At 41.5% G+C, this 26,256-nt stretch overlaps 1 protein-coding gene across 3 annotated transcripts in view; it reads right to left on the bottom strand.

Annotated features, from left to right (window-relative positions):
• The window catches only part of LOC125747953 (sterile alpha motif domain-containing protein 11-like), a 50,832-nt gene extending 44,139 nt beyond the window's left edge, over nt 1-6,693 (bottom strand). Inside the window, exons 1-2 of one of the 3 annotated variants that reach the window (XM_049023647.1) lie at nt 5,474-6,693; nt 3,888-3,979 (exon numbers count right to left, since the gene is read on the bottom strand). In XM_049023647.1, the coding sequence (XP_048879604.1) occupies nt 3,888-3,979; nt 5,474-5,927 (546 nt within the window). In that variant the 5' untranslated portion in view covers nt 5,928-6,693. Of the gene's footprint in view, nt 1-3,887; nt 3,980-5,218; nt 5,330-5,473 lie in introns of those variants that run through there. The other 2 variants (XM_049023648.1, XM_049023649.1) reach the window with 2 other exon arrangements.
• Nucleotides 6,694-26,256: the final 19,563 nt, after the last annotated feature.

Genomic DNA, 26,256 nt, shown 5'->3' with positions numbered 1-26,256 from the left:
TGCAAATGACAGAAGGGAAACATTGAACATTATCACATCGGTGAATTGTGTAGCTAAGCAGATATCTGGTGTGTGTCTACTGAGTTTCGTTTGTTCTGCGAAATATAAATACACGCACATATGTGTGTGTATGTAATTATATATATATATATATATATATATATATATATATATATATGCATGTGTGTGTATGCATTTCTTGATAGGTTAGTCAAAGATGACAAGTTTTTATGCTGTGTGAAAAGCTGTTGACCTAATTGCATGTCATCCTTCAGAGATTAACATAGAGGTTACGTACCTCCCTTAAACAAGCATGTTTGACACTTTAACATAGTTCTGAAAAATGACTGTTGCTCTCTCTTCTGACCCTCTTTGGCTGCTATGCTTCAGTACTCCTGCATTTATTCATTGAAATATGTATGAATAAACACCGAAATATGTACAGCAAAAAGAAGTACAAAAAAAATTATAGTTCCTTAAAGATGTATGCATTTTGTTTTTGCGCGTGCTTTAGGTGGAATGCGTGCGTGTGCTGTCTCCCTGCGACGTTCAGGCACGCTCCCGGCTTTGCGAGGCCCAGGGCACGTGTGTGCGTGTGTGCGTGTGTGCGTGTGTGCGTGTGTGCGTGTGCCATATATTAGTAGTGGCCATATTAGTGTGTCTTGTGATTGCTGCTGAGCATGTTTGACTACCGCCCTGCCCTGGGGCGGGGAGAACGGCCAAGCCAAGGCAGGCGAGACAAGCTGTCGCCCCAGACCCCCCCCCCCCCCCCCCCCCCCCCGGCACCCCATGCCTCTCAGGAAACCAGTGGTGGGCTGTAGAGCGAGAAAGACAGAAAGACTGAGAGAAGGGAGGGAGGGCGAGAGGGAGGGGGGAGGCGGGTTATGTGCAACGGCACCTCCGGAGGAAGAGAGGAGTAAGGAGCAAACAAAACAAGACTGAGAACGTGAGAAGATAAGAAACGAGAGAGAGAGACACGGAGAACTGGGGGCCAAAAATGACTTTGTGCTTTTTTCACTACGCAGCTTTGCTTTCCATTATAATAAAGTGTAAAAAAAATTAAATAATTATTTGGAATCGTGGCCAAACAGGCCAACAATCAATCTGCTTGGACTCTTTTTCAGATATAAGTATTATGTAGCAATATTAAGGAATAGCGTGTTGCTACCTCCATGTAAGGCTCCATTACTGGCACATTCATAACCAGAACAAAGAGCAAATATAACCTGCTGACTGACTCTGCTAGGCAAGGCAAAATAGCCGGTAGTCGATTCTTCCAAGTCAAGATCAGTGATGCAGCTGAATATTTACCAAGCCTCTGCTTACCTCTTCAGGTCCAGTTTATATAACTGACACAGACCGACACAAACTGACCTTCTTTTTGAAATACATATCATTTAAAGCTCACACGGTACGCTGACCCCAAAGCAATGCTGAAAAACCTCTCATTGCCACATTAACTTTATATTGCTACAACCTAACATGACATGACAAAAGAATCCACTTATCATTATCTAAGTCACAGTCAAAGGTAACAGAAATGTAATGTAATGAGGTAAGTTTAACAAATACACATCCTTAACAAGCATGGGGATCATCGATCACCATGGAAACCAACCTTAAAACTAACACAATGTCATATTTCGAAAGTTATACTTAGAAACGTTTTCAGGTTCTTTTGTACAGAAGAACCACCTCTATGCTGCTCGTAACATTTCTCTTCCCTGAGATCAACATGTTAGGCCTGGTCTCAAAATCCAAGCCTAAAACTGCATAATACATTCGTACAAATCTGGTACAGTGAATGTTTTTTAACTATCCAGAACTCCATACTCCTGGTTTTGTGAAGATGTAACCTTGAGTCTTCATGCCAATTACTGTGCAGCGATTCAGACTCACCAAGAGAGGCGCTGGATTGTTGACAATGATGCTAAGACTGTTAGCCTGTGACATCAGGACCTGTGATGCAAGAGCTCAACATTCACCTCGTCTTTGGGCCTCTCCGTGAAACTCTGTATGTCAATGAATATAATTTTTTATATCCATCCATCCATCCATTTTCCAATCTGCTTATCCTACTGGGTCGCGGGGGGTCCGGAGCCTATCCCGGAAGCAATGGGCACGAGGCAGGGAACAACCCAGGATGGGGGGCCAGCCCATCGCAGGGCACACTCACACACCATTCACTCACACATGCACTCCTACGGGCAATTTAGTAACTCCAATTAGCCTCAGCATGTTTTTGGACTGTGGGGGGAAACCGGAGTACCTGGAGGAAACCCCACAACGACATGGGGAGAACATGCAAACTCCACACACATGTGACCCAGGCGGGGACTCGAACCCGGGTCCCAGAGGTGTGAGGCAACAGTGCTAAACACTGCACCACCATGCCGCCCTATTTTATATATATATATTCATATATTATTTTGTCTCCATTGCTCCCAGGAAATATGACTACATACCTTAGTACTTAACTGGGGCTGAATATTGTTGCATTCAGTCTAACCAAACCAAAATCACCATTAATTAATGTCATCATTAGATAAGCAGAACACTATAGCTTGTTCGATGCAATTTCCTGGAATGAAATACACATAATGTTCTCCTAGTCTCATTTGAAAAAAAATTAGCCCACATGTTAATGTATTGAGCAGCATCACTTGGATACATTCAGCATATCTAAACCACCTCCACTAACACTAAGAACAGGCAGCCATGCTCTGCAGCACAGTAAGCTTCTTGCATTCCAGGTTGAACAACGGAGATAAAACAGAAAATGCTCCGTTCATGAGGAAATGGGTCCCTGTAACAAGCACATAGTCCCTGGACCACAAGCCAAGGCCTCTAATGGGAACAGGCCCCCACCCTGCTGGGAAATCTCACCCACCCACCTTCCAAGGCCAGAAGTTCAGCCTATTACCAGCACAATGCCAGGTCAGAAACACAATGCAACATATTTAATATTCGCTACATGAGAAGACAGTTCTACCTGCAATAAAAAACTGTAACCAATTTGAGTAGCTAAATAGTCATCTTAGGTTGAGCTCCATTGTCAATGGTACAGCAGCAGTGAACCTCAAGGTGTTTTAACTCGCAGCCTTCTAGTTACAAGCCCGATGGTGTAACTAGAGGTCCAGACTGCTGTCAACGATCAAGGAGGTCTTTGTGGTACATGCAACATCACCTCGTTATTAAGACAATGCCGTATGAAGTATCTGTCATAAAATCACGTGGTCTAGCTCATGTTGCAGGATTTAAGGTATAAAATAGCTTCCTTCTTTGATTAACCTGACTAAACAGACAAGTTGCCCAATCACATATCCACTGAGCATGCCTGCACAAAGGAAACTTAACATCGGCTTTGTTCAGTTCCAAACAATTATTTGACAGACAGACCATTAAAACATCCAAGCTACTTTTTAAAAATATTAAATAAATAAAAAAATATTACATTTTAATTTACATTTCCCAATATATGTTAAATCCAAGGTTTAAATTGGGAGAATTGTCAGCAACCTATTCAATTAAGTCAATTAATTAACACAAATAAATGTTTTATTGTAATAAATACTCACATGCATACCGACCTACAAGACTAAAATCAGAAGCCTTCCCAAAACGTTCAGACCAGCTGTTTCTCAAACAAAGACCTTCCCTCAATAGAGATGAGATTCATCTGACACATTTGTCAATTAAATGCAAATGCAAAAACATTCACCAACTCTGACATATAAAATATATTTTAAAAACATACACATTCTCGTTTGTGTAAACATACATAAAAATTTTCAACCAAATGCTCCCCCATAATGAGATTTAAAGAGACCTAATGCTCCCCAAGTCACAAAGAGCAATTGAAACACTAATCTGAACTGTACTCTTACCACTGGAGACGAAATTCGACACCCAGGGCAATCACAGATTGGGGGATGTACCTGTAAAATTCCTTTGGACATAAGGGTCTTCAGACTTTTTCCTGCAAAAGAAAGGGAAAGTGAATGGATGGGGGGAATTTTTTTAAATAATTCATTACTCTGATAAATAATAACAATGTACTGAGATCTTGAAATTTACATTTACACTGCATTATTTAGCATAGGCTTGCAGGCTGCGATGTTCATAATGGGAATATTGTGCTTTTCAACATCATATCTATCAATTTAAATTATTGCTTAAAAATGATTTTAAAGCAAACAAAAACCAAGATATTCCTAGATTTCTTACAATATAAAATGCTCCCTTTATTTCCTAAAATCCGGAAATATAACTTTGGGTCAATGAAGTTAATCTGTGTACTAAGAATGTCTGAGCTGGAATAAGCAAACTGGTGTGAGGTGGGCATGATGGTGCAGTGGGCAGTTCTATATGATCCCTTCAGGTGGGGATTTTGAAAGTCACCTCTGCTCTGTGTATATGAAGCTCTCTCTTTGTCACACAGCTTCTGTCTCCTCTCACAGTCCCAAGACGTGTGCGTGTGTGTGATTGTGTGTGCTTGTGTGTGTATCTGCCCTGTGATGGGCTGGCATCCCATTCAGGGTGTACCCCAATTTTGTGCCCTATGTTATTTGGGACAGACTCTACGTTCCCCATTACTCTGACAAGGATAAGCATTCAAAATAAGGATGAATGGATGAATAATCCATTCAACTGCACCCGCCTTTACATCCCAATTAGACATGAACGAATCGTGATGCGTCACCTCATCATTGTTAGACCAAATATTTAGACACAGTCATTAAACACACTCAGAATTGTAACGAATGCTTTTCTTTCTCCTTTCCATCCCCTCCCCTGAGTTCTGGCAACCCCACCGATATTTACCAGTGCAGTCTAACTTGAATAAAGTCGAAACACAAAATGCGTAAAAGTTCGTTTGTTCGTGTGAGTTCATGTCAAATCGGTGCAGAATATATACCACGGCTCGATTTGTGAACTTTTATTATTATTGTTGATGTTGTTGTTGGTATTATTGTTACTGTTAGCATTCCTAATACAACATTTTAGCAATAGTAAAATATAAACAAAACGACCTTAGCAAAACTAATTGTAGAAAACGTTCATATAAATCACTGCCTCATAGCCTACAATTCAGCATTTTCACGAAGAACTTTAACGTGTTAAATATTAAGTGCTTCGGAATTAGTTACGTTATTCTGGCGGTTTTCGTAAATACAAATTAAGTTACAGAAAATGTAGATCTACGCACGAATGTCACCTTATTCCATCTGCTACCCCAGTCCGTGTGCCCTATGGTCAGTAGCCAAAGGTAGAATCTGGCGTCTGTCTTTCTCTTCTTTTTTGTCTCATTTCAGTGTTAAACTGCGCACTGGAGTTACTTTGAGTAACCCTTTACTTCCATAACAACACCAACCTCGGGGAGGGGGGGGTGGGGGCTGGGGGATGCAATCTGAGCATGGAATTTTATAAATAAGATATATAATAAGTAGTAGGGCAGGGTATTAGGGCTTACCTTTGTGCCTGATACTACGTTTCCAGTCTTTAGCAGTCTCCCGTCCGCTAACAAACTGGAACTCGTTGGGGGTGAGCCACTCTCCCCTGTATTTAATCGAAGGTCCCTTGCTGCCTTGGCACAATTTGTTGATGTACAGCAGAGCTTTATTTTCTCCACATTCCACTTCAATGCAAGGTTCCCCGTTGTCAAAAAAGGGTTGGAAATCGGGGATGGAGGAGAACCTCTCCAGCATTAAGTCTTCGGGGAAGTGGTGGAGGTGCTGGTGATGCAGCGCTGTATCCTGTAGCCCCAAGTAAGCGCGGTGATGGGCGAAAATCTGTTCGTAAGGCGGCGGATGAGGGGTCACCACAGGGAGAGCGCTGCTATTTAAAGGGGCCAGGTAGTCGGGTTGATTTAAGGCAGCCAAAGCCATGTCATCTCCATCCAGTATCTCCTTTTTGATTGCGGGCATGTTACTGAAATCGCGACGTGGGTGAACTAGTGTTCAGCAGTTCCCCTCCACTTAACTTGCACGTCCTCTTTTCGGAGTTGCTCCGCACCTAAATCCAAGCCGCGCCACTTTTGTTTAAGGTAGATCCCCCGCGTCTCTCTACAGCAGCGCAGCATTGGAGATCAGCAGTAGGTTTCCATTCAGTCCTCAGCCTTGCGTGGAGTGGCTCTGCTGGGCTCACAGCGGCGCTCGCATGACGGCTGTCGCTGCTCCCCTGCCCACCACAACTAATCTGACTCCCACAACTAATACCTGGCCTCTTACGGAAAACTCAGCCACTGTGGGCATCCCGGGGCTTAAAATACTTGAATAATTGATCCTTTATCGACTTGCGTCTAAGAGAGACTTTATTTCATAGGTACCTCCCTTTCGTCATTTTATTCTCACCGCTTCTTCCTGAATTGTGATTATCAAATTTTATGTTGCGTGAACCTCGATTTACGGTACTCTTCAGTAAAAGAGAAACACTTAATTTCATCTATCCATTTCGAATATTAACATCAACGAAACACCATATTTCAATTTTTTGTGTTGTCATATTACCAGTAGTCACGTTTAAAAGTTATTTCTGCCAATATTTTTTTTATCCCACGAGCAACTCCTTTACCTTGCGTATTTTACGTGCTTTTTGTAAATATTACTATGTAAGTAGAATTTTTGGGGCTATTTTAACCCGATTTGTGTCTCAGAGGTCATGCTTTAGTTCAGAAACCTAGACCAAACAAGATTTCCAGTCTTCGCCGCTTGTCCCATTTAAACAGCGCTGGCTTTGCTGGCACGAAAAGGACGAAGGAGGGGGGGGGCTCCGACGGACGCCGTCATTGCGCTACACGTGGGATAGCGATGTTTTGCAATATGACGGAAAATCGAGAATAAGGTGTTATGAAATAATAAATAGTTGGTCTTGTTCTTAAGTTGTTTTTCTTGAAAATAAGAAAAGAAATTTTCGCATATCCACGCACATAGGAACATATATTCACTTAATCAACACCTAATTAGCTTTCCCCGGTATTGCTGCTACACGGAACTATACATCAGCAGTAATGACCGTGAAATAAGCTGAGATATAAATAAACGCTCGTCACATGACCAAAACAGGTTTCCAATTATTCCAGTTCCCTCTAGCAAATGTTTCAGGGTGACATTGCTAAAGTCCATTGTTTAATGGCGATTTATACATTGTTCAGATTCCAAGCTACTCATTCTGGTTGTTCTTGAGTGCAATGGTGTTGTCCGTAAAAACTATATACCCCATCGTGTCCACATGTACATTGACACGAAGAGGGTGCCACTGGAAGGGCTTACTTTGGCCCCATACTACCTAAAAGGGCAAGCCAAAACGACAAGAAGTTACAAATAACCCGACACTTCATACATTATCTGTCCCCTAAATGTATGTCTAACATTTCACGTTGTTGCCATTCATTGCTACATTATGGGCTCAATGGAAAGTACTAGATTTTATCAGAGGTGAGATCTAAACATTTTTTTTTTTTACAAATTAGTCTACAAATATCTCCTTTTAAAATAATAATCAGTAACATTTCTCTGGGGAAATAGCCAGGTTCAAGGTGCCGCTTACTATTTTGGAGAGAACTGCGAAAGTGACACTGTACATATTGGGTTTCCCCTGTGGGGGGGACACCCCTTCTCTCTACACCCACGACCCGACCGAGCCCGTGATTCATGTGTTCCGGAGACGGGACTCCCTCAGTACGTTTGACGCGGGAGGTTCCCGCTGAACTCTGAGAGGTCACTTCTATCTTTATAAGCCCGGCATTCACATGTTTTTTCCCTATTGTTTGAAAGGGCAATGGACAAAGGACTACACTGAAGATAGGACAGGATTTCGTGAAAAATATATTTAATTTAATATTAATCTTCTTAGTAGCAAGATACGTGGAATTTTATTATAAATGTCAGTACTTTGTAAATAGGCCTATCCCTTGTTATAAGGGGTAACAACTACAACACCTATTGTTATTTTTGTGATTACTATTATTATTATTAAAGTAAAAATAAAGAAGCAGAAAACATTTTTTGTTGAGTTTTGTCGTAAGTAGAAAAGTTCCCTTGAAGAGCCCCCGCCTCCGCTTAGTCGCTGGCAACCGCCGCGGAGCCGCAGAGCTGCCGCCGGGGAAGGGAGGTAATAAATAACCCGGGGAGGAGAGCGGAGACCGCCGGGCGGTGCACAGTCTGACCTGACAAATACTCACTGGAAAACCATCAGAGAGGGACAGCCCACCCCTAGAGCTCGGAGCCAGTCTCTCAGACACGAGGCAAAATATATCCATCCTGGAAAAAGCGGCGTCTCTCCCCGCTCGCTGCAAATCTTTTGCCATCATGAGGTCAAGTCAATTTCAGAAATGGATAAGAAATTAACGACTTCACTGGATTTGCTAATAGTTAAACTCGATTATTTATTTTTTGTTGTTATTGAAGTTTCCTAATTATTTTCTATAGGTTAATTAAAGATTAGCGTAGGATATTGAAATCAAATTTATTCCATTGCCATTTTACTATTTTGAAGGTATAAATGATCCTCTTAATGCGAATTGATCATTATAAATACACACATAATATAAATCAGGGTTCAACATCGAAATGCCAAGATTTGCACAAGTAATAGCATTGTTAATGAAAGTGGTTCACTAGATAGTCTATAAAAATTATACCGTCTTGTATTAGAACTTCTGCTCCTAATCATGACTTTGATTGGTTCCTTCATCCAAGAATATATGGCATCTTATTACTGGACGCCGGTGTGGTAGTCCTTTCAGTTCTGCTGGTGATCGGTCGCCGTACCATTAGACACACAGAAGATCACCCTTGGCCTCTAACGGCGGATCGGAGAGGTCGGCCAGTTGTCTATGGTCCCTCACTCTAACTCACAGGATTTATCTCCTCACTGGATGGGTTGCCAGCCAGCCCTGCAGGATAATCATTTTAGGCCTAAGTCTGTAGCTGTCAGCACTGAGCGAGAAAGGGGGCCTGCACATGACACCCAAAGCGTCTGCACACATCTCCCCAGACAAACACCCCCTTTGGAGGTCCACACACGCCCACTCACACACTATCCACAAAGCAGTCCCACTACAAATAGCCACCAAAGGCATTAAGGGCATCATTCAGATGCTGTTACAACCTTATGCGAACACCCTATTGTTTATCTGGTCTAACATATGATAATATATAATAATAATAATAAAGGTTTAATATATAATAATAAAGCAGATTTTTAAACTGTTACAAGTTTTGCCACTTATGAACAGAACAGCACGTGAATCCAAACCGAAGTTCATGAAAGTTGACTATCCTCTTTGGGTTTATTTCATACAACATGCCTTGTCGCTGATGCATTTGGGGGGGGGGGGGGGGGGGGGGTTGTCTCTGGGATTCCAATTTGGCAATTCTGTTCTTCTGTATTTCTCTGGGTCTTCCTTCAACATTCACTTCATCCCAGCATCCAAGGTTCAGTAGGATCCATAGAAAGGGTGACTTTAAATGTGTCGATATGGCACTAATGTATTTTAGTTTGTGTTACAGCAAACAGAGTAAGATGTCATATGACCAAGGTGTCGTGAAAGAGAGATGGATTTGAGAGGCACAGTCAGGCGTTAATGTAAAATCCGAATCTCATCAGATGGCAGCTGGGATCAGGATCTGCTGGCTAACCCCTGCAGCAACTGTGGCCATTGATTCCTTGGAGGGATATTGTACTCTGAATGCTTTCTGCATTTCCCCACAGACAGCAACCAATGGTCCTCAGCAAGACTGGGAAAGTGGAAACGCTGCCCAGTGTATTTCTCAACACCAGAATATAGATGAAACACCACCCACCTCCTGGTTTCTATGCGTTATACTTGCCAAACTGCGAGCTTATAGTGCTGAAATAAACGACAAAAGGAAACAACATAGAAAATATGGCTGGTTACCAAATTATTCGGACCATAATTATTTAAAATGCTTTTCAAATGCCACCTGAGCAGAGATGTAACAGGCTAAGCTGAGAGAAACGTAATATAAAGAGTGGACTAGAAATCGCGAAGAATAAGCAATCATTTTGAAAACGCATTAATTTTAAGGAGCTGGATATTCACATTGAAATATATAAACTTGGAAAATCATTTAAAAATACTGTAATGTGTGTAATGTGTATATTATACGCCTAATATAATCTGGTGAGACACTGCTTCGCGGAGCTTATGGGAGTCACGCGCACATGTTTTCCCGCGCTTATGTGAGGCAGTGACAACGCCATTAATTATTAGTTTCTTATCTCTGGAGCAATTCATTTTTTATGGGCTTCATTATCTGCCCTGCGTCTCTGCGCAGCAGATCCAAAACCTTTGTGAAAATTAGATTCACTACATAGGAATCATCCTCTAAACACACGACGTTTGAAAAGTTCCAGGTAGTTCACTAATTTCTCCAAACGTCTCCTGCCTTAGGGGTTTCAGGAGCTCCAGCCAGCTAACGAGTGCCTATAGAATGAAAAAATTCACCGAAAATGTGCCCGGGAGTAACATCTAATAATTATTTTCATACGGAGATCGTATTAAGGTTTCAGGTCTGGGACATTTCTGGGATCATAAAATCTGACAGAAACTGAAAAAAAAAACATTTAATTCGTTAACATATATTCCATATTAATAGCAAAAAACAATGCCATAAAATACACGTAGACCCTCACCTATGGCTCAAACGTGTGGTCTAGTAAGAGTTAAATCCGTGTGCGGAAACAATAAATTCCTGATCTTCCAGCTCCTATTGATTTTTTTCTGTGTGATACGAAACCAGCAATCAGCTTTGCAGTTAGAAATTGCCCTGAAACCGAAGCCGAGACGTCGATGAGCCGGCGACACGTTTCAATTAGAGAGCCGCCCGGGCCGGTCTGTCCCCCGGGGCGCCGTGGTTCAGTCACGCCCCACAGCCGCCGCCGCCGCGGCGCTCCGGGGGGCGGAGAGTGCGGGGGCCGGGAGGGGGAAGCAGGCAGCAAAGGAAAAAATTGATGAAACATTATTCCTCCTACTCGCATAGCACACAGCCATGTTTTATGGTGCTTTTCAGCTTTATTTACGTATACATATATACACGTCGGTGTTTCATGCGTTTAATGGTGCTTGTTAATTAATTTTTCAAGCACGTATTGAAACAATTAATTAGCTTGGTGGTCCTTTGGTAAAATTTTTGTTGTTGTTGTTGTTGCAGTCGTTAACTCGACTTCACATATGAAAAGAAAATGTCTAGTAATAATACTATTAGCAGTAGTAAGGATTAGAACAGTACAGTCACTGTTGTCGTCGCCGTTGTTGCTATGGACAGGGGGGGGGGTGATGGTAATTAAGGGCACAAAAGAATGCTAATCCAAGGCCCGGGAGAGACCCTGCCATTTTACAAGGAACTGAACCTTAATTGTTCCAATGAAACATTTATCTGTGCATATATGTAACTGGGAAAAGAGTATGTTGCCCAACAAAATGATACAATACTTTACTGTAAGCTATATGTATTGGCTTGTTTATTCTTTATTTTTAATTTACTGAGTAGTCAAAAAAAAACAAGCAATAGGCATTTCTTGCATGAGAAACTTAAACTTTAGGCTTACATTGGAAATTAAAGGGTGAAGTAAATATATTCATGAAGGCACTTCAGTCTGACTATCGGTCTGACCTCGAGGGAGAGCTAACCTCCCCTGCCCCGGCTGTGCCTAACCCTAAACCACCCCCCTCCCCCCCATGTGCCTGCCCTCTCCGCTGTCATAACACCACAGCAGTGACACTCTACGTACCTACGCATGACCATGTACATCACGTACAGACCAGTCCTTACGTTATCTATCTATCTATCTATCTATCTATCTATCTATCTATCTATCTATCTATCTATCTATCTATCTATCTATCTATCTATCTATCTATCTATCTCATACCGAATGATTCTCCTGCCCAGCTGAATGTTGGACACCCCCGGGCATGATGTGGTTTCAACTGTGAGTTCAGAAACTGCACTGGAATAGTAAAGGCCACAGCTTTGCCTCGGCTTGTATATAAAAGACTCCCATTCTGCTGTCGGCCTGCCCAGTTGATGCAGTTTGGTTACTAAGCATTGCTGTCCAAAGGGCTACAGTGGGCCATGGGGTGTATTCATGAGCACTGCTTCACTGGCTAGGCTGCCTCCCATATGGGTGGAAGTTTATTACACTGAGCTGAAGAGCTTTAATCTGAGCTGTTCAATCATATTTCCCTTTGTTAAAATATGGGAGTAGATTATGGCTTAGAAAGAGAGGAATAAAGATCCCAATGAATAACTGGAAATACATTATTAGATATATACTATATATGCTAAAAGGGTTATGGTGGGCTGGCTAGGTTTTGCATATGCACACAATCATAAGCAATACAGCAGGAATACATATTGATTCAATAGTATTTGATAATCTATGTATGAGAGTACAAAATGAACCTACATATGAGAGAATATATTGAATTTATGAAAATAAATATTACAGTATGTTGTAATATTTGCTAAAAGCAGCAAGGAGGGCGTGTTAAAAATGGTGATTAGGACATCTAGATCAACATTGCTGAACGTACTCCACCTCTCAGCAATAGGAGAGCTCACGCTGAAGAACCGTCGCGAGGGAACCACTAGCAGTGGGATGGCGACGGACAGCTAGCTGCCCGGCACAGTCCTCACATCTGAGCTACGTCTCTGTCTCTTCTAGCCTCCCTCTGTCTCCCTTCCCACCAGATCAATAACAGACTTTGCCTTTCATCTGACTGACATGGGGGATTTGGCACTGCCTGATAAGAACTCACCACTAACACCCTCCCAAAAAAAACAGCAGGTTACTGTGGAAGACAGGCTCTGTCATTCATATTTGTTCTAATGTTACTGCTGCCAGAAACTGCTTGAAACACTGAAATGCTGAGATTAACTCAAATTAGACTCTGGGTCTTACGATTACAGAGCTGCTTTGTCGATATGATTGTTAACAACCCATAAAGTCTTATTTAAAGATGTGCCTTTAAACCTAGTTTCAGGTTTGGTTCCATTAATAAGAAACAGAGTATATCCCATAACTATGAAGGTTTTTTTCTATTACCCCCTAGACAGTATTTGCACTCATGTTTTAGGGGGGTCTGAGGAAATGCTTTTCTGCCATTTGGGTCTTCGGGGAATGACCTTTTCAATCTACAACACATTCCTTTCTTTCTTAGTAGACTGTCCTCCAAAGCGGCATGTCTCACACATCGCTGGAGTACGACAAACCCACCCCCACATTTCACCCCAGCCAAAGAGTCGCTGTCCCAACAGATGTTTAGTCTGCCTAGAGCAGGGCCGCAGCGTCTTGTTTTTATTGGAGGTTTATGTCGTGGGCTTTTCCCGAAACCGTAGGAACAGCGTCATGTGTGCTGGCTGTTTCCATTACAGACGTGGCTGTGGGAGTTGCGGGGGGGGGGCAGGATGGAGGCCTTAGCAGGAGCAGAAGCAGCTGCCAGACCAATAGGGGAGACGACCCGGAGCTGTAAAAACACTCCATGGTGTTGCAATCCGGAGTTTTATTGTTGTTGTTTTCAAAAACAAGGAGAACACAGACTTACACTTTCAGTACCTCACATAAAATGCTCAACTCTAATCCTTCCAGAAAGAAAACATTATTGGTACCAAATATGGACTGCTTTGCTACTTAATTTCAAATAAAAGAGAAGTCAGAAAGTTAGTTAATTTTGTTTAGTTCTGTTTGTTGTGAACAAAATCCAATTGTTATTTTGGAAGCTGTGAACATGAATTTGGTGTGATTCAACAGCCTGTATGAATGCATGCGAAGAAGGCCTTAAGTAATGCTCGAAGCGGACTAGTACTCACCGGTACATGGTACCGATATCTCTTTGTTTTCCTCTCCAGAATGCCACTTCTCGTGTACCGGAACCTCTGATAATCAGCCAGTCCTGAATGACAGGCACCTGCTTTTCCCACTATGCACTGGCTTTGAAGTAGTGCTATGTGAAGGTACCAGATAAGGAATTTAGTCTTTGCTTACATTAAATTTGGTACACTTATATCACACATATGGTTATTTAGTCTGGGAGTGCCTTTCACACTACAGCAGACGATTAAAGTGCTTTGCAGGCTAAGTTTGTTTGGGAGGCCATTAGATTCGTGCAAGAACATGTTTAGCCTAAGAGGATTGAGTGCTTTCTGGTGCTGGAATGGTTTTGCCCCAGACTCTGTTAAGGTCCCAATTAGCATTTACCACAATGTTTTTTTTTTTTTACTACAGACAAAGATGGGGTAAGTGAGAATGCCTCAGCTAAGAAAAAGAGATGGATGGTGCCCTAATCTTAACTGATAATGGCAAAACTAAACCTTTAAGGCTGGTAAAAAAAAATGTTGTGCTGCTGAATACTTAGCAAATTCGAGCCGTAACATTGTCACACTTACCACTGCCATTTTGCAAGATGTTATCACAATGGCTCAGCCATCTCTTACCACCAGGGTTTGGTGTTTGAGTCCCACCTTGGTATGTGAGGGAAGAGGAATTATCCTTCAGAGGTATGGAAGATGATACAGGGAAAATATCTATTTAATGAGGCAAGGGACTAATTAGGGACTAGACCTTAAATCGTCATTTAATAGAACTGAAAATGAAAATATGTGAGTATAACGGCAGAAAAATGAGCACAGCTAGTGAACTACAACGTAATCACCTATGGATCTGAACATTACATGGTTTGTCTTTAAGCAGATGCTACCGAGAGATTTGAGGATGTCTGCTTCTGCTGCATTGCTGGGTCATTTCTGTTCGCATTGTTGGCCACATTGCACTTTTTTTGGTCATTGTTTTGGATAATTACTTACTCTGGAATACTATCTTACTCTGCTGCAACATAACATTTTGAGATGCATGTCAAATTGCTATTACATCAGTCCAGGTCTTGTCACTTGCTCAACTAATACAGCTTTCCATAGACATTAAAAGGCAGACTGGACATCTACAGATGACAGAATAAACATTCAAAGATAAAATAAAAAAAATCAGAATTGTGGTTCTTCCGACTGGTTAGTTTCATGCTGTGTGTTATATTTAGAATGCCTACTTCTGAATTCTCAGGAATTTGATAAACTCCGCATCCCATGACAGTACGTTGATAAACTCTGAAGACATCCTTCCCTTATGTGAAAGGGCAGCTTGCTAGCTTGAGTGAGCCTGAGACACTTTGTTAACGATGGGCTTCAAAGAGCTTCCCTGGACAAGACCAGTAGTCACATGGCGATCATTTACTCTTCCTGTCAGAAAAAAGAAAAGATCAATTATTGATGACTTTAGTTTGTTTTCTGACTGTTTAAGGAGTGTGGGTGGAGTGGTTGAGCTCCACGCCGTCTCGAACCCAACCATCAGCTCGCTCCATCCCGCTGCCTCTGCAGTAGATGACTGGCTGCTTCTTCTTCCAGGAATCTATATTTCATGAGTGTGCTGCGTGGCGGCAGAGCCCAATTACCCACAGATAAGGCAGAAGCCCTTAAGCAGCAGGAGAAATATTTAGACAGTGCAGGGAGAAGACACGGATCCACGGTTCCCTGAGGCAGCCGAGCTGCTCTGAGACTTTCCTGGCTGCCTTCGCAATGACATCCATCTTTATCTTAATGACAGTCTTCAATTAATGCCGGCGGCTGAGCTCCCCGTCTGTCCATGCTCCATGTGGAAGCAGGACACTCAGACCGGTGAGAGGGGGGACTGTACAGGGACTTTAAACAGCCGGGGGTGTCTTACGCAGGCATTGCAGTTCGTTGTGCCAGGGTGACCTGTTCACATGACCCTGTGGGATTGTCATCTGCTTGGTTCGGACTCTCCACCTATCGGTGCTGGTTCGCACCTTAATACTTAATTCTGGTAATTGTTATTTTGATCGTGATAATGATCGCCTCACCGAGTTCAAAGTTTGTGCTCATTATGCATGTTTGGATCTTAAAATCAGAGTACTTCATTAGAATCTGGCACTGGACAAGATTTTCATAAAAATAATAATAACAACAACAATAATTATAATAATAAACTTGTAGTGCTGTTCAGGCAAACTGACCTGATGCCATAGTAAATTGTACAGACATATGCTGTGATGGATAAAATTCTGACAAATTTGTCAACATGTACCACGATTTGGAAGAACTGGAGCTTGTTAAAGGATAGGAGACATAAAATGTCATCTGTTGTGCTGAGAGACAAGATGGGAAGCAAATATGGTCAATTCTCTGTCAATTCTGGCCATTCTTCTCTAACATCTCACACTAACATGGTGTTTTGGTCTCAGAAGTGCCATTGACTGAATTTTTTTGTTCATCACACCATTCTTTGTCAACTCTAGATACTGTAGTGCAAGAAAATCCCAGTAAGGTGGCTGTGTCTGAGGTTCCAGAGCCTTCACATCTGACAACCAGTAGTCACATTACATGTGTTTTCCTTTTCTAGGGCAGGTTTAGTCATACATGTTTAGTCAAACAGCAGTTGTACCTCTTGACACTGCCTGAATGCTATACTGTATGCAACCACGTGACTCACTGCTTGGAGGAGCAGGGTATTTGCATTAGCCAGCAGGTGTAAATAAAGTGGCCACTGATGGACTCAAGGAAAATAAATAAGGTGGGTCTCTCCTCTCATCTCCACACAAAAGCAACTGTTTCTGTGCCTGTTGTTATACATTCATTTAGAGCTACTTAGTGATTATTTAGCAGGCAAAATCACTTAAGAATTTTGTAGAAAGAGAAAGGATGAACTGTGAGGAACATGGTCGGTGATGAGAATCCCTTGCAGCTCCGGGCATCTAGTTACATTTATCATTGCATTTCCTGTGTAGCTGGGTGTGAATGTCAAGCTGAAAAGCATCAGCAGAGACACTGAGAGCGTGACCTGGTGTGCATGAAGGTATGGCCACATCTCAGAGCTAGTCCTGCTGAGGCTGTAGCTCAGATCGTCACATCCAGCATTAACAGGCACAGCAACGTGCCTGTTTCACATCTAACAGCTGACTCTTGGGAGCCATTCAGGCTGTTAATGTGTCAGTGTCATAGTATTGTATCCAAAATCAGTCCCACAGAAATGTACAATTCACAATTTATTTGTATGTGTTCAGCTTCACTAGAAACTCATGACTTTTCATTCAATTCAGAGAACCATTCAGTGTCATGTGACCATATTTTCACCAATTCATTTAAAATATATGGAGCGTTAAAGAAAACACAGAATTTTATAGGAACAGCTTGATTTGGAAATGTAAATAACAACCAAACAGGGATATCCACTAAATTAATTCAAAAACTTGAAACCTAAAATTCATTTTTACACAAGATAATGATTGATTATATACTGTGCTATAGAAAAAAATCACTGAGACAGTTGTTAAAAGCATAACTGATTTGCTGTTCATTGCTGTTCATAGCAATGATGATGAGTTATTATGACCCAGACCTGTAAGAGCTACCAAGACAGCGTAGAGTGGAAAGACGAGGGTGTTGAATCGTGGAAGCCAAGTGCAGAGGCGAGGTGCAGAATGGAAAGTGCTTAAAGTACGCACACCCCCGCCCGAGGGAAGCCCTGTGCTCTCAGGGCTGGGGCACGACGAGCCTGGCAGGCTCGGGTAAAAGTAGAAAACAGAGGAGGCGGCGAGGAGGCGAAGATCGGGCTTCGTGTGAGAAGAAGCGGAGGCTGTAAAGCAGAAGGGCTTGCCTTCAGGTGAAGGGGAAACCCGCCCCCTCCCCCAGTGCTTGTGGTGGCCCACAGGCGTCCGGAAACTCGCACTCTGAAAAATCTCGCTTTGGAAAAATCTGTGAACTAAATGCATCGGGCTTTATCTAAAGATCCAGCACAAAACTGTAGGTGTAAGTATGTCGAAATTCTGGGTAAAACCTTGCAGTTTCTTAGTGATTTAAATCAAGCACGGAAATGTGTGGACAAAAGACTTTTTAAAAAATATATTCCAGCCACCTGCATTGCCATCAACAGTCTGAACCGCAGTCTGATTTTTAAGACAGGAAGGATTAGCCTTTAATAGCATGCACAGGATAACTCTGCGAGTACATAACTGTTCTGTCAAACCTCCCAAAAAAATTATTGTAGCAATCATAGCTGAGCCTAATATCGGTTTACTCAGAAATGAGGCCCAAATGGAAAAATGAGAAATAAGATTTGAGGAAGTATGTTGATCTGTGTGAATGTTATGTGAAAATAATTGTGATTTCAGCATCAACAGATATAGACCCACAATCAGAGGTATCTCTGCTGTGCCAATTAGCAGTTCAACTTCCAGCTGAGATTCCAGGAGATTTTTTTGTTTCATACATGACAATATAAACTGTATGTGACATGAAAGTCTGTATGCTACATAAAAACCTTTAAGCACTGGATGCGACACACTAGCTATGTCGCTTTGTGCCATATTACATATTACTGAGGAATTGTGTATGAAGACAAATGAATTCAGAGGGCTAGTTTATAGCTCCACATCACTTGCCTCTCATCCTGCCTTTTTCACACTCTCAGGAAGGCTGTGACATACTAGCAACCTGCTCCCAGCAGTGCTTATACCCTGCAAAGCCCCCAACTCCCACCCTGTCAATATCCCACCATGTCACTACTCTGCGTGACGTTAACCTTCTCGCTAGCTGAAGCAGCAGCAGAATATAAAGCTGAAGACATGGCTCCTACAATCACCAGCAGACACACATTCAATCAGATTAGCAAGCAGGCTGCGGCCTGTTTTGATTTTAGTGTTGCTGGTTCAGAACTATTTGTCTTTGGGCCATTGTTGACATTTCCCTAATAAATCCTACTTGTGATTGCTGGTGTATCTGAGTGTTGAAACCAAACAAATGTTACTCACTAACTCCATCTACTGGGAGTATTGTATACTAAGAAAATAAGCAGAGCCAAAGCTAAACAAAAAGAACTGCGCACAGTACATTAAAATGTATATGCATGTTTCAGTCAGGTGTGGCAGTTCTAGAAAGGAAAAGTCAGGACACACAGCTCAGGTTGTTTGGAAAAGCAATAATCATACTAAAACATGATGCATCTCTTAGAGATCTGGCAGATTTATAACCTTGCAGTACACTGCCCAGGTGATACACATTGTATAGATTAGGAGCACATTCTCACCCATTCTTAGCCTCATAATGATATATATAGGACACAAGTGGGACTGGTTTTGGCAGATTAGGTCTATACCTTGCTCAGTCTTTTATTTCAGTTCCTGGGGTAGTTTATTTAAAGAGCAAAGCTGAATAGTGCAGAATTATTGTTGGTTCCTAAATTACACCTGTAGTTTATAAACTTCAGTTGAGCTGACAGCATGGTTTGTTTGATTAGCATGGAGTTAGATTTAAAAGAGCGATAGCTTGCGAGTTCTTGTCTGGAGCTGTCATGACACCGAACACTAATTTTGGCTCAGACTCATAAGGGGGGAGGATTACTATTTTCTTTACCGTTATCCTATTTTTCTAGTGGTTGTGACACACCAATACTGGCTTCCCTAGAGCGACAAAAATGCGATACGTATGCTGATGGATTTAGTGATAATATTTCATAGCCTTCATGCTTAAGGATAATTAATACTTAATATTCCATCCATCCATTTTCCAAACTGCTTATCCTTACTGGGTTGCGGGGGGTCCGGCGCCTATCCTGGAAGCAATGGGCACGAGGCAGGAATACTTAATATTATTTTTTTTTTATTTTAAAATATATATGGGTTTAGTGTGAGCTGTCAGGAGCTGCAATGGAGAATCACTTATCACAGTATGTTGCAGCTGCGGAAAAGGGGCACTGATTTGCTGGCCAGAAATGGTTTATTCAACCAATAATGTAAATAATTTACACTTTTAAGTAGCTCAGCATTTATCAAAAGTCATCTATGATCATACAACATCACTGTTACCAATCGTACATGACATTAATTTTATGCTTTATTAGTCTTGAGCAAGGGGCGGCATGGTGGTGCAGTGGTTAGCACTGTCGCCTCACACCTCTGGGACCCGGGTTTGAGTCTCCGCCTGGGTCACATGTGTGCGGAGTTTGCATGTTCTCCCCATGTCGTTGTGGGGTTTCCTCCGGGTACTCCGGTTTCCCCCCACAGTCCAAAAACATGCTGAGGCTAATTGGAGTTGCTGAATTGCCCATAGGTGTGCATGTGTGAGTGAATGGTGTGTGGGTGTGCCCTGCGATGGGCTGGCCCCCCATCCTGGGTTGTTCCCTGCCTCGTGCCCATTGATTCCGGGATAGGCTCCGGACCCCCGCGACCCAATCGGATAAGCGGTTTGGAAAATGGATGGATGGATGGATAGTCTTGAGCAATTTTCTTGATTTGATATGTTTTGCACATCTATATTGCTTTTTAGCATAAAATGCACATTAATGAACTACAACCACCCTTAAAGTTTTTCAGAGCCTTTCATGGCTTAATATGCTTGTAACACACATTACCAAACATAATATTTTCATGTATTGTAAAACAGTGAACAACAGTGCTATAACCTCTTCAGTCCAGCAGGGGGAGGTAGGAGTAGCATAGTCCTGGACAGCATGGATGCCCTCTACAACCTGCGACTCAACCAGGAATTACTGCCAACTAATGAGCTTTGTGTCTTACATAAACTTCTTGGCTGCAGAGCTTGTGGCTGAGTCTTGTCACTCCATAGCACTAAGTCACCAGCCTTGTGAGTCAATCTGTTGGAATTTTCAGGTTAACAGCTGACTATTTTGTCGTAGACCTTGCTTCTCCTCTTATCCTTTAGGTGTTGGTTTATGCCCTTGTTCTTAGAACTCTTGTTTTTAGTCTTCTCCACAACATTGTGGGGTTTCTTCTGGGTACTCTGGTCCCACCCCCACCCCCCCCCCCCGCCACACACACACACACAGTCCAAAAACATGCTGTGATGAATTGGAGTTACTAAATTGCCTGTAGGTGTGTATGGTGCGTGAGTGTGCCCTGCAATGGATTGGTGTCCCATCCCAGGTTGTTCCCTGCCTTGTGTCTGTAGCTGCCAGGATAGGCTCTGGACCTCCTGCAGCTCTGAATAGGATCAGCAGTTACAGAAAATGGATGGAGAGATGGATTAATCTCTAAGAGAGCATAGTCTCAAGATCTCTCCTTAAGTCCTGACCATCAGTGGTTTCACCACCAATTTCCTTTCTACTTGCATACAGCCTTGTATGCTTTGTCTAAGCATGATATTTTTTTTTTATCTAACATAACTTTATCCTTTCCTTTTTATTAACTCACCATTCATAACTTTCCTCTTGCAGATTTATAAGATGCAATATAAAATTTCCTCAGTTCCTGTTTTTATTGTTGTGTCTATTATTTTATTATTCACTTATTTATCTATATATTTTTTATTTACTTTATCAGGCACTCAGAGGGGCACCTCAGATGGCACTTTATCATGTTTGCTCACTTGGAAGGGCACCATGGAGGGCAATTCATCATATTTGCTCACTTGGAAGGGCACCATAGAGGGCACTTTATAATGTTTGCTCACTTGGAAGGGCACCATAGAGGGCACTTTATCATGTTTGCTCACTCAGAAGGGCACGTCAGAGGGCACCTCATCATAATTGCTCACTCAGAAGGGCACGTCAGAGGGCAATTCATCAAGTTTGCTCACTCAAAAGGGCACCATAGAGGGCACTTTATCATATTTGCTCACTCAGAAGGGCACGTCAGAGGGCACCTCATCATAATTGCTCACTCATAAGGGCACCTCAGAGTGCACTTTATGAGTTTTTTCAACCAGAAAAGCAACTGTAGGACACCTCAAGCTTACAGTAGGGGTTCATAACCCCCAGTTCCCAGACGTACCAGTTTGTGGCCAGCTTTCGATTTAGACATAGAGGTCACCTTGTAATGGCACCCATTTCTATTAGAGTATTAGAGTACCCACAGGGACTGCTTAGACCATTATATGGGCACAGCATAGGGCACTGCATCACATTTTCTCTACTAGAAGGGCACTTATTAAAACAGCTCATAACATTTCCTTGTCATCATGCCATCTCACGAGTGGCACTCAATCATTTTTTTCCATGCAAAGAACAGCCAATAGTGGCATTTCAACCATGGTGCCACCAGGGTGTAGTTGCTCACTGTGCTCCGCCTAAGTCCGGCAGTGATACACACTGTAGCTTCCCTAAACAATATTGGTAATTTTGAATTTTACTTCTGCACATTAAATCCAGTATTTCAGAAATGTGATTAAATCTGACCTCACTATTGAACCTGGTGTTCACTCATTACCTACTAAGTCATAATCAATTTATCAGGACATAAGCTGAAACACAAAGGTTATGTGGTATTGTATAACAACAGGAAATTGCCAAGGGAGTTGTCAGAACAAGTGTACAAATCATATTTTTGTTTGCATTGTTCCAGTTTTAATACATGCAAATTCAATCTAAAGGAAAAGAAAGAAAATAATGAGTTAATAATTGCATCAACAGATAAGCATATGCCTTTAATGTCATCTGTGTCTACAACCTCTGATGTTATGACCAGATTAGTGTTTGCAGTATCACAAGAGTAAGGCTTTCAGATATGATTCTTTCTTGCATCTTTAAAATCATATGTGCAGAGTTTGTAAGTCTTTTGACATCTACGGTAGATGTTTATGACTTAGAAGGAGCAGGCATGCCTCAGAACTTTCATAGCATACAAGTTTGTTTTGAGACTTCAATACTCTACTAACCCAGAACTTACATAACATCCAGAGGTATAGTTAGGACACACAGAGAACTTGCATACAGTGCCACCAAGATTTGGAACGAGCATGCATATATTACTGGCCCAGCCGCACTAATTGCTTTTCACTTTGACAAATCTTCAGGCAATCACAGCCAGGCTTGTAGCACTGCTGCAGGGGGCCCTGGGGGGCAGGCAGGCGAGTGGAATAGAGGAGAAGAGGCTGCTGGGAATGTGAGCACCTTTAGAACTGACAGTAAAGGGAGAGGTGTCTTCTGAGAATTTGTGAGAGTCACCCTCCAGTGTCTCCAGGTTGGACAATCCCACATTCCTCCATCAGCTTCCGCTTCAGCTTCTCAGATCTCTGTAGAGAAAATATCACCCTACATCTCTTTACCCTGCCACTTCCTCTGGAGGTTCTCTGAAAAACAGAGGGGATGATGAAACCCCAGGAAATCAATAATGCAGAAGGACAGGGTGATAACGCTCTTTAGCATGTCCCCTAGGTGCGGGAGCCCTGGAGACAATATTGTGGTGTATGAATTCGAAATAAGTCCCTCATTTATTGTTGCCCACAGCTTGGTGTGAATATCTAATCGTTTTAATCACTCCTGTTTTGTCATTATGGAAAAATGATTTACATAATAAATTGTTCCAGTTATAGATTTAACTATGTAAAGATACAGGAAGCCATTATTTCAAAAGGATATTTACAACTTGTTTTTAAACTTGTTCTTTTTAGTATTTATCATATCTACAGTTATAGGAGAAATGAGGGTTTGAAACTCAGGGTGAGTGGAAATACCATGGTTTTGTCTCTAACTGTGGAGCATTTCAGTAGATACTAATGGGCTAAACTTTTTGCTGATAGCGGATTGTGATTTTGCATACAGTTGGTTTAGAGTTTACTGTAATTCCCAGTTGCACATATACTATCCATCTTCTGGCTACTTACCCCAGTCAGGATTAGGCACAATACAGGGGTACAACCTTACACAGGATGACGATCCATGGTAGGGCAGATACACACAAGGAGACACCAATTAGCCTAACTACACTGGACTACCAGAGCAAACTGAAGTACCCAGAGGTGATCAGTGCAACGCATTGATTCACAATTGAGGGAGCAGGGTTAGCCAATACCTGGAGCAATTGGGGTTACGGACCTTGTTCAGGGGTCCAAAAGCAGTAATGCTAGGAATTATAGTACTGGTAGTAAGACAAACAGCAGTAGAATGCTATTAGTCATAAAAAATAGCATTAGCCTTGCTATAATTTCCAGTTCAGCAATGGCCAGAGCGGAATTATTCAAGCCAATCTGAAACATGAAATAACATTTCATTTCATTTCCTCAAGAATATTTTAAATTAAGTTTGTTCAGTGGCTCACACATTCAGGATTTGAATGCCACCTCTGTATTTTCATTTGCATATTCTCTCCAAATCATACAGGGTTTTTCCTACAATTAGCCATGCAGCTCATTTAACTGGTGTCCTTAAATAGCCCATAATGTGTGAGTGTGCACTGTGATAGACTGGAATCCTGTATAGAATGTATCCCCTGCTGGTGTCCTGTGCTACCTGGGATAGGATCCAGGCCCTCCTGTAAACCTGAAACAGTTAAGCAATTGGAAGATGGATGGATAGTTTTAATTTGCATTGTATACAAATGAACAGCAACTATTTATTTGATGTTTCTTGCTACAGCTTAGAAAAAAAAAATCTTTCCTTGGTCTCCTTGATATCTGGCGCCATCTATTGATGTTATAACATTTTTGTGTATCCTTTAAGAACAGATGTAGTACCAGGGCATTTATGGTAGACATTTTAGTATAGTTTGCAACAGATAGACACTCAATGTATGACACCCATGCCATACTAATAACAAGCGACATCTCCTTCTTTATTGACCCCTCTCAGACTTTCCATACTGCTAATCATTCATACTATTTCGTCCCCCAGATGCTAGTGTTTGCTCGGCTCATTTCCATGTTGAATTAATCTTGGTGAATCAGACACATCCATTGACATAAATAACTGTAAATCTGGTTGAAAGGTAACCTGTAATTGAATATATACTTACATTATCTGATTACAAATAGAGAATTAAAAAATATATAAAAAATAAAGTTTTATTTGCAAAAGGAAGAACGGTAATCATTTTATTAGGTATAGATTTCAGCAGAATAGTTTACATGCAGTTACCGATTACTTTTTAATACTTAATTCAGTTTATCACTGTTCTCATACATATCTGACTGGTTTGTAAAATAAGGATATTGGATTCACTTGAACATATAGGGTGAGCAAAGTGAACAATTTTCTTCCTGCCATAGGTTTTATTTACAGAACTACAGGTGTTACATGAAGAATTAAGGGATTTTTTAATTCTCATGTCTGTGAAAATTTTTTAATGAAACACCAAAACTACTTTTTAAATGTCTTTTAAAAAGTTAATACAGTTATAGAATCAGTTATCATAATACATTGTTTTAGTTAATATTTTAAGTTATAAGATTACCCATATCAGCCAGTAACACAGGAAAACTAAGTGATCTGTTGTTTATTTGTTCTGTAGATTATTTATATATATATATATATATATATATATATATATATATAGTAGATAATAGAAATATTATTTTGGCTTAGACTGAGTGGACAATGTGCTTGAAAAGGTGCTGTTAAATGTTAGTGACTGATATAATGAAGATAATAATAATAAAAATAATAATAATTATTATTATTATTGATCCCCACTGAGAGGTTCTCTTTCATGCCTCCATCAACTTGCTCTTCGTATGCCATGAAGGGCAGCCAGCTATAGCAGCACCCAAAGGCAGCTTGGGGTTAAGGGCCTTGCTCAAGGACCCCCCTGGATGTGCTGAGTCCAGGCTCAAACTGGCGAACTTAGACACAGAGGCGAGTGTTCCTCCAACCCCTGACGATGACCCAAGGGAGAACAGGGCACGATGCAGAGAACATTCCAGACCATATGGTTGTCAATTGCAAGGTACACAGACAATTACATTTCATGGGCAGTTTTAGAGGCACCAATTCACATAATCCTTTGTTTGGGCCTTTGACAGGAAATGGGAGATGTTTTATTCAAAGCAATGTGCAGTTGGAAAAAGTCAGACAGTCCCTGGAGAAACTGGAGTTAAGGGCCTTGTTGAAAGGGACAACCATGGGATTTGAACTATCAATCTTTTACTCACAAGTGCACTGTCCCAACGCCCCTCCCCAAAGCTCCTGCATGGATCAATCTATGATAAAATGAAACATTAAACCATCTTACATTTTTTTGTATTGCTCAGATGTTTTTGACTTAGGCAGGTTATATGACTTTTCACCACTGTCCCTCTTTTCCAAAGCAGATGACTACTGTCCAGCTTATACCATCCTGATTAGAAACTGTTCCAGTTGAAACGTTAAATAATTAAGCAGTTATTGTAGCCATTGTACCTGCATTTTGGCATAGTCACTTTGGAACTCTTAGATGCCACATGCTGATTGTCAAACCTCTTTTAAAGCTAATTGGCAGACTTCCTAAGATTT

Source organism: Brienomyrus brachyistius, chromosome 8, assembly GCF_023856365.1.
Source record: "Brienomyrus brachyistius isolate T26 chromosome 8, BBRACH_0.4, whole genome shotgun sequence".
Lineage (NCBI taxonomy): Eukaryota > Metazoa > Chordata > Actinopteri > Osteoglossiformes > Mormyridae > Brienomyrus > Brienomyrus brachyistius.
Note: the sequence above shows the minus strand (reverse complement) of the source record. Positions and strands in the feature narration are given on the sequence as shown.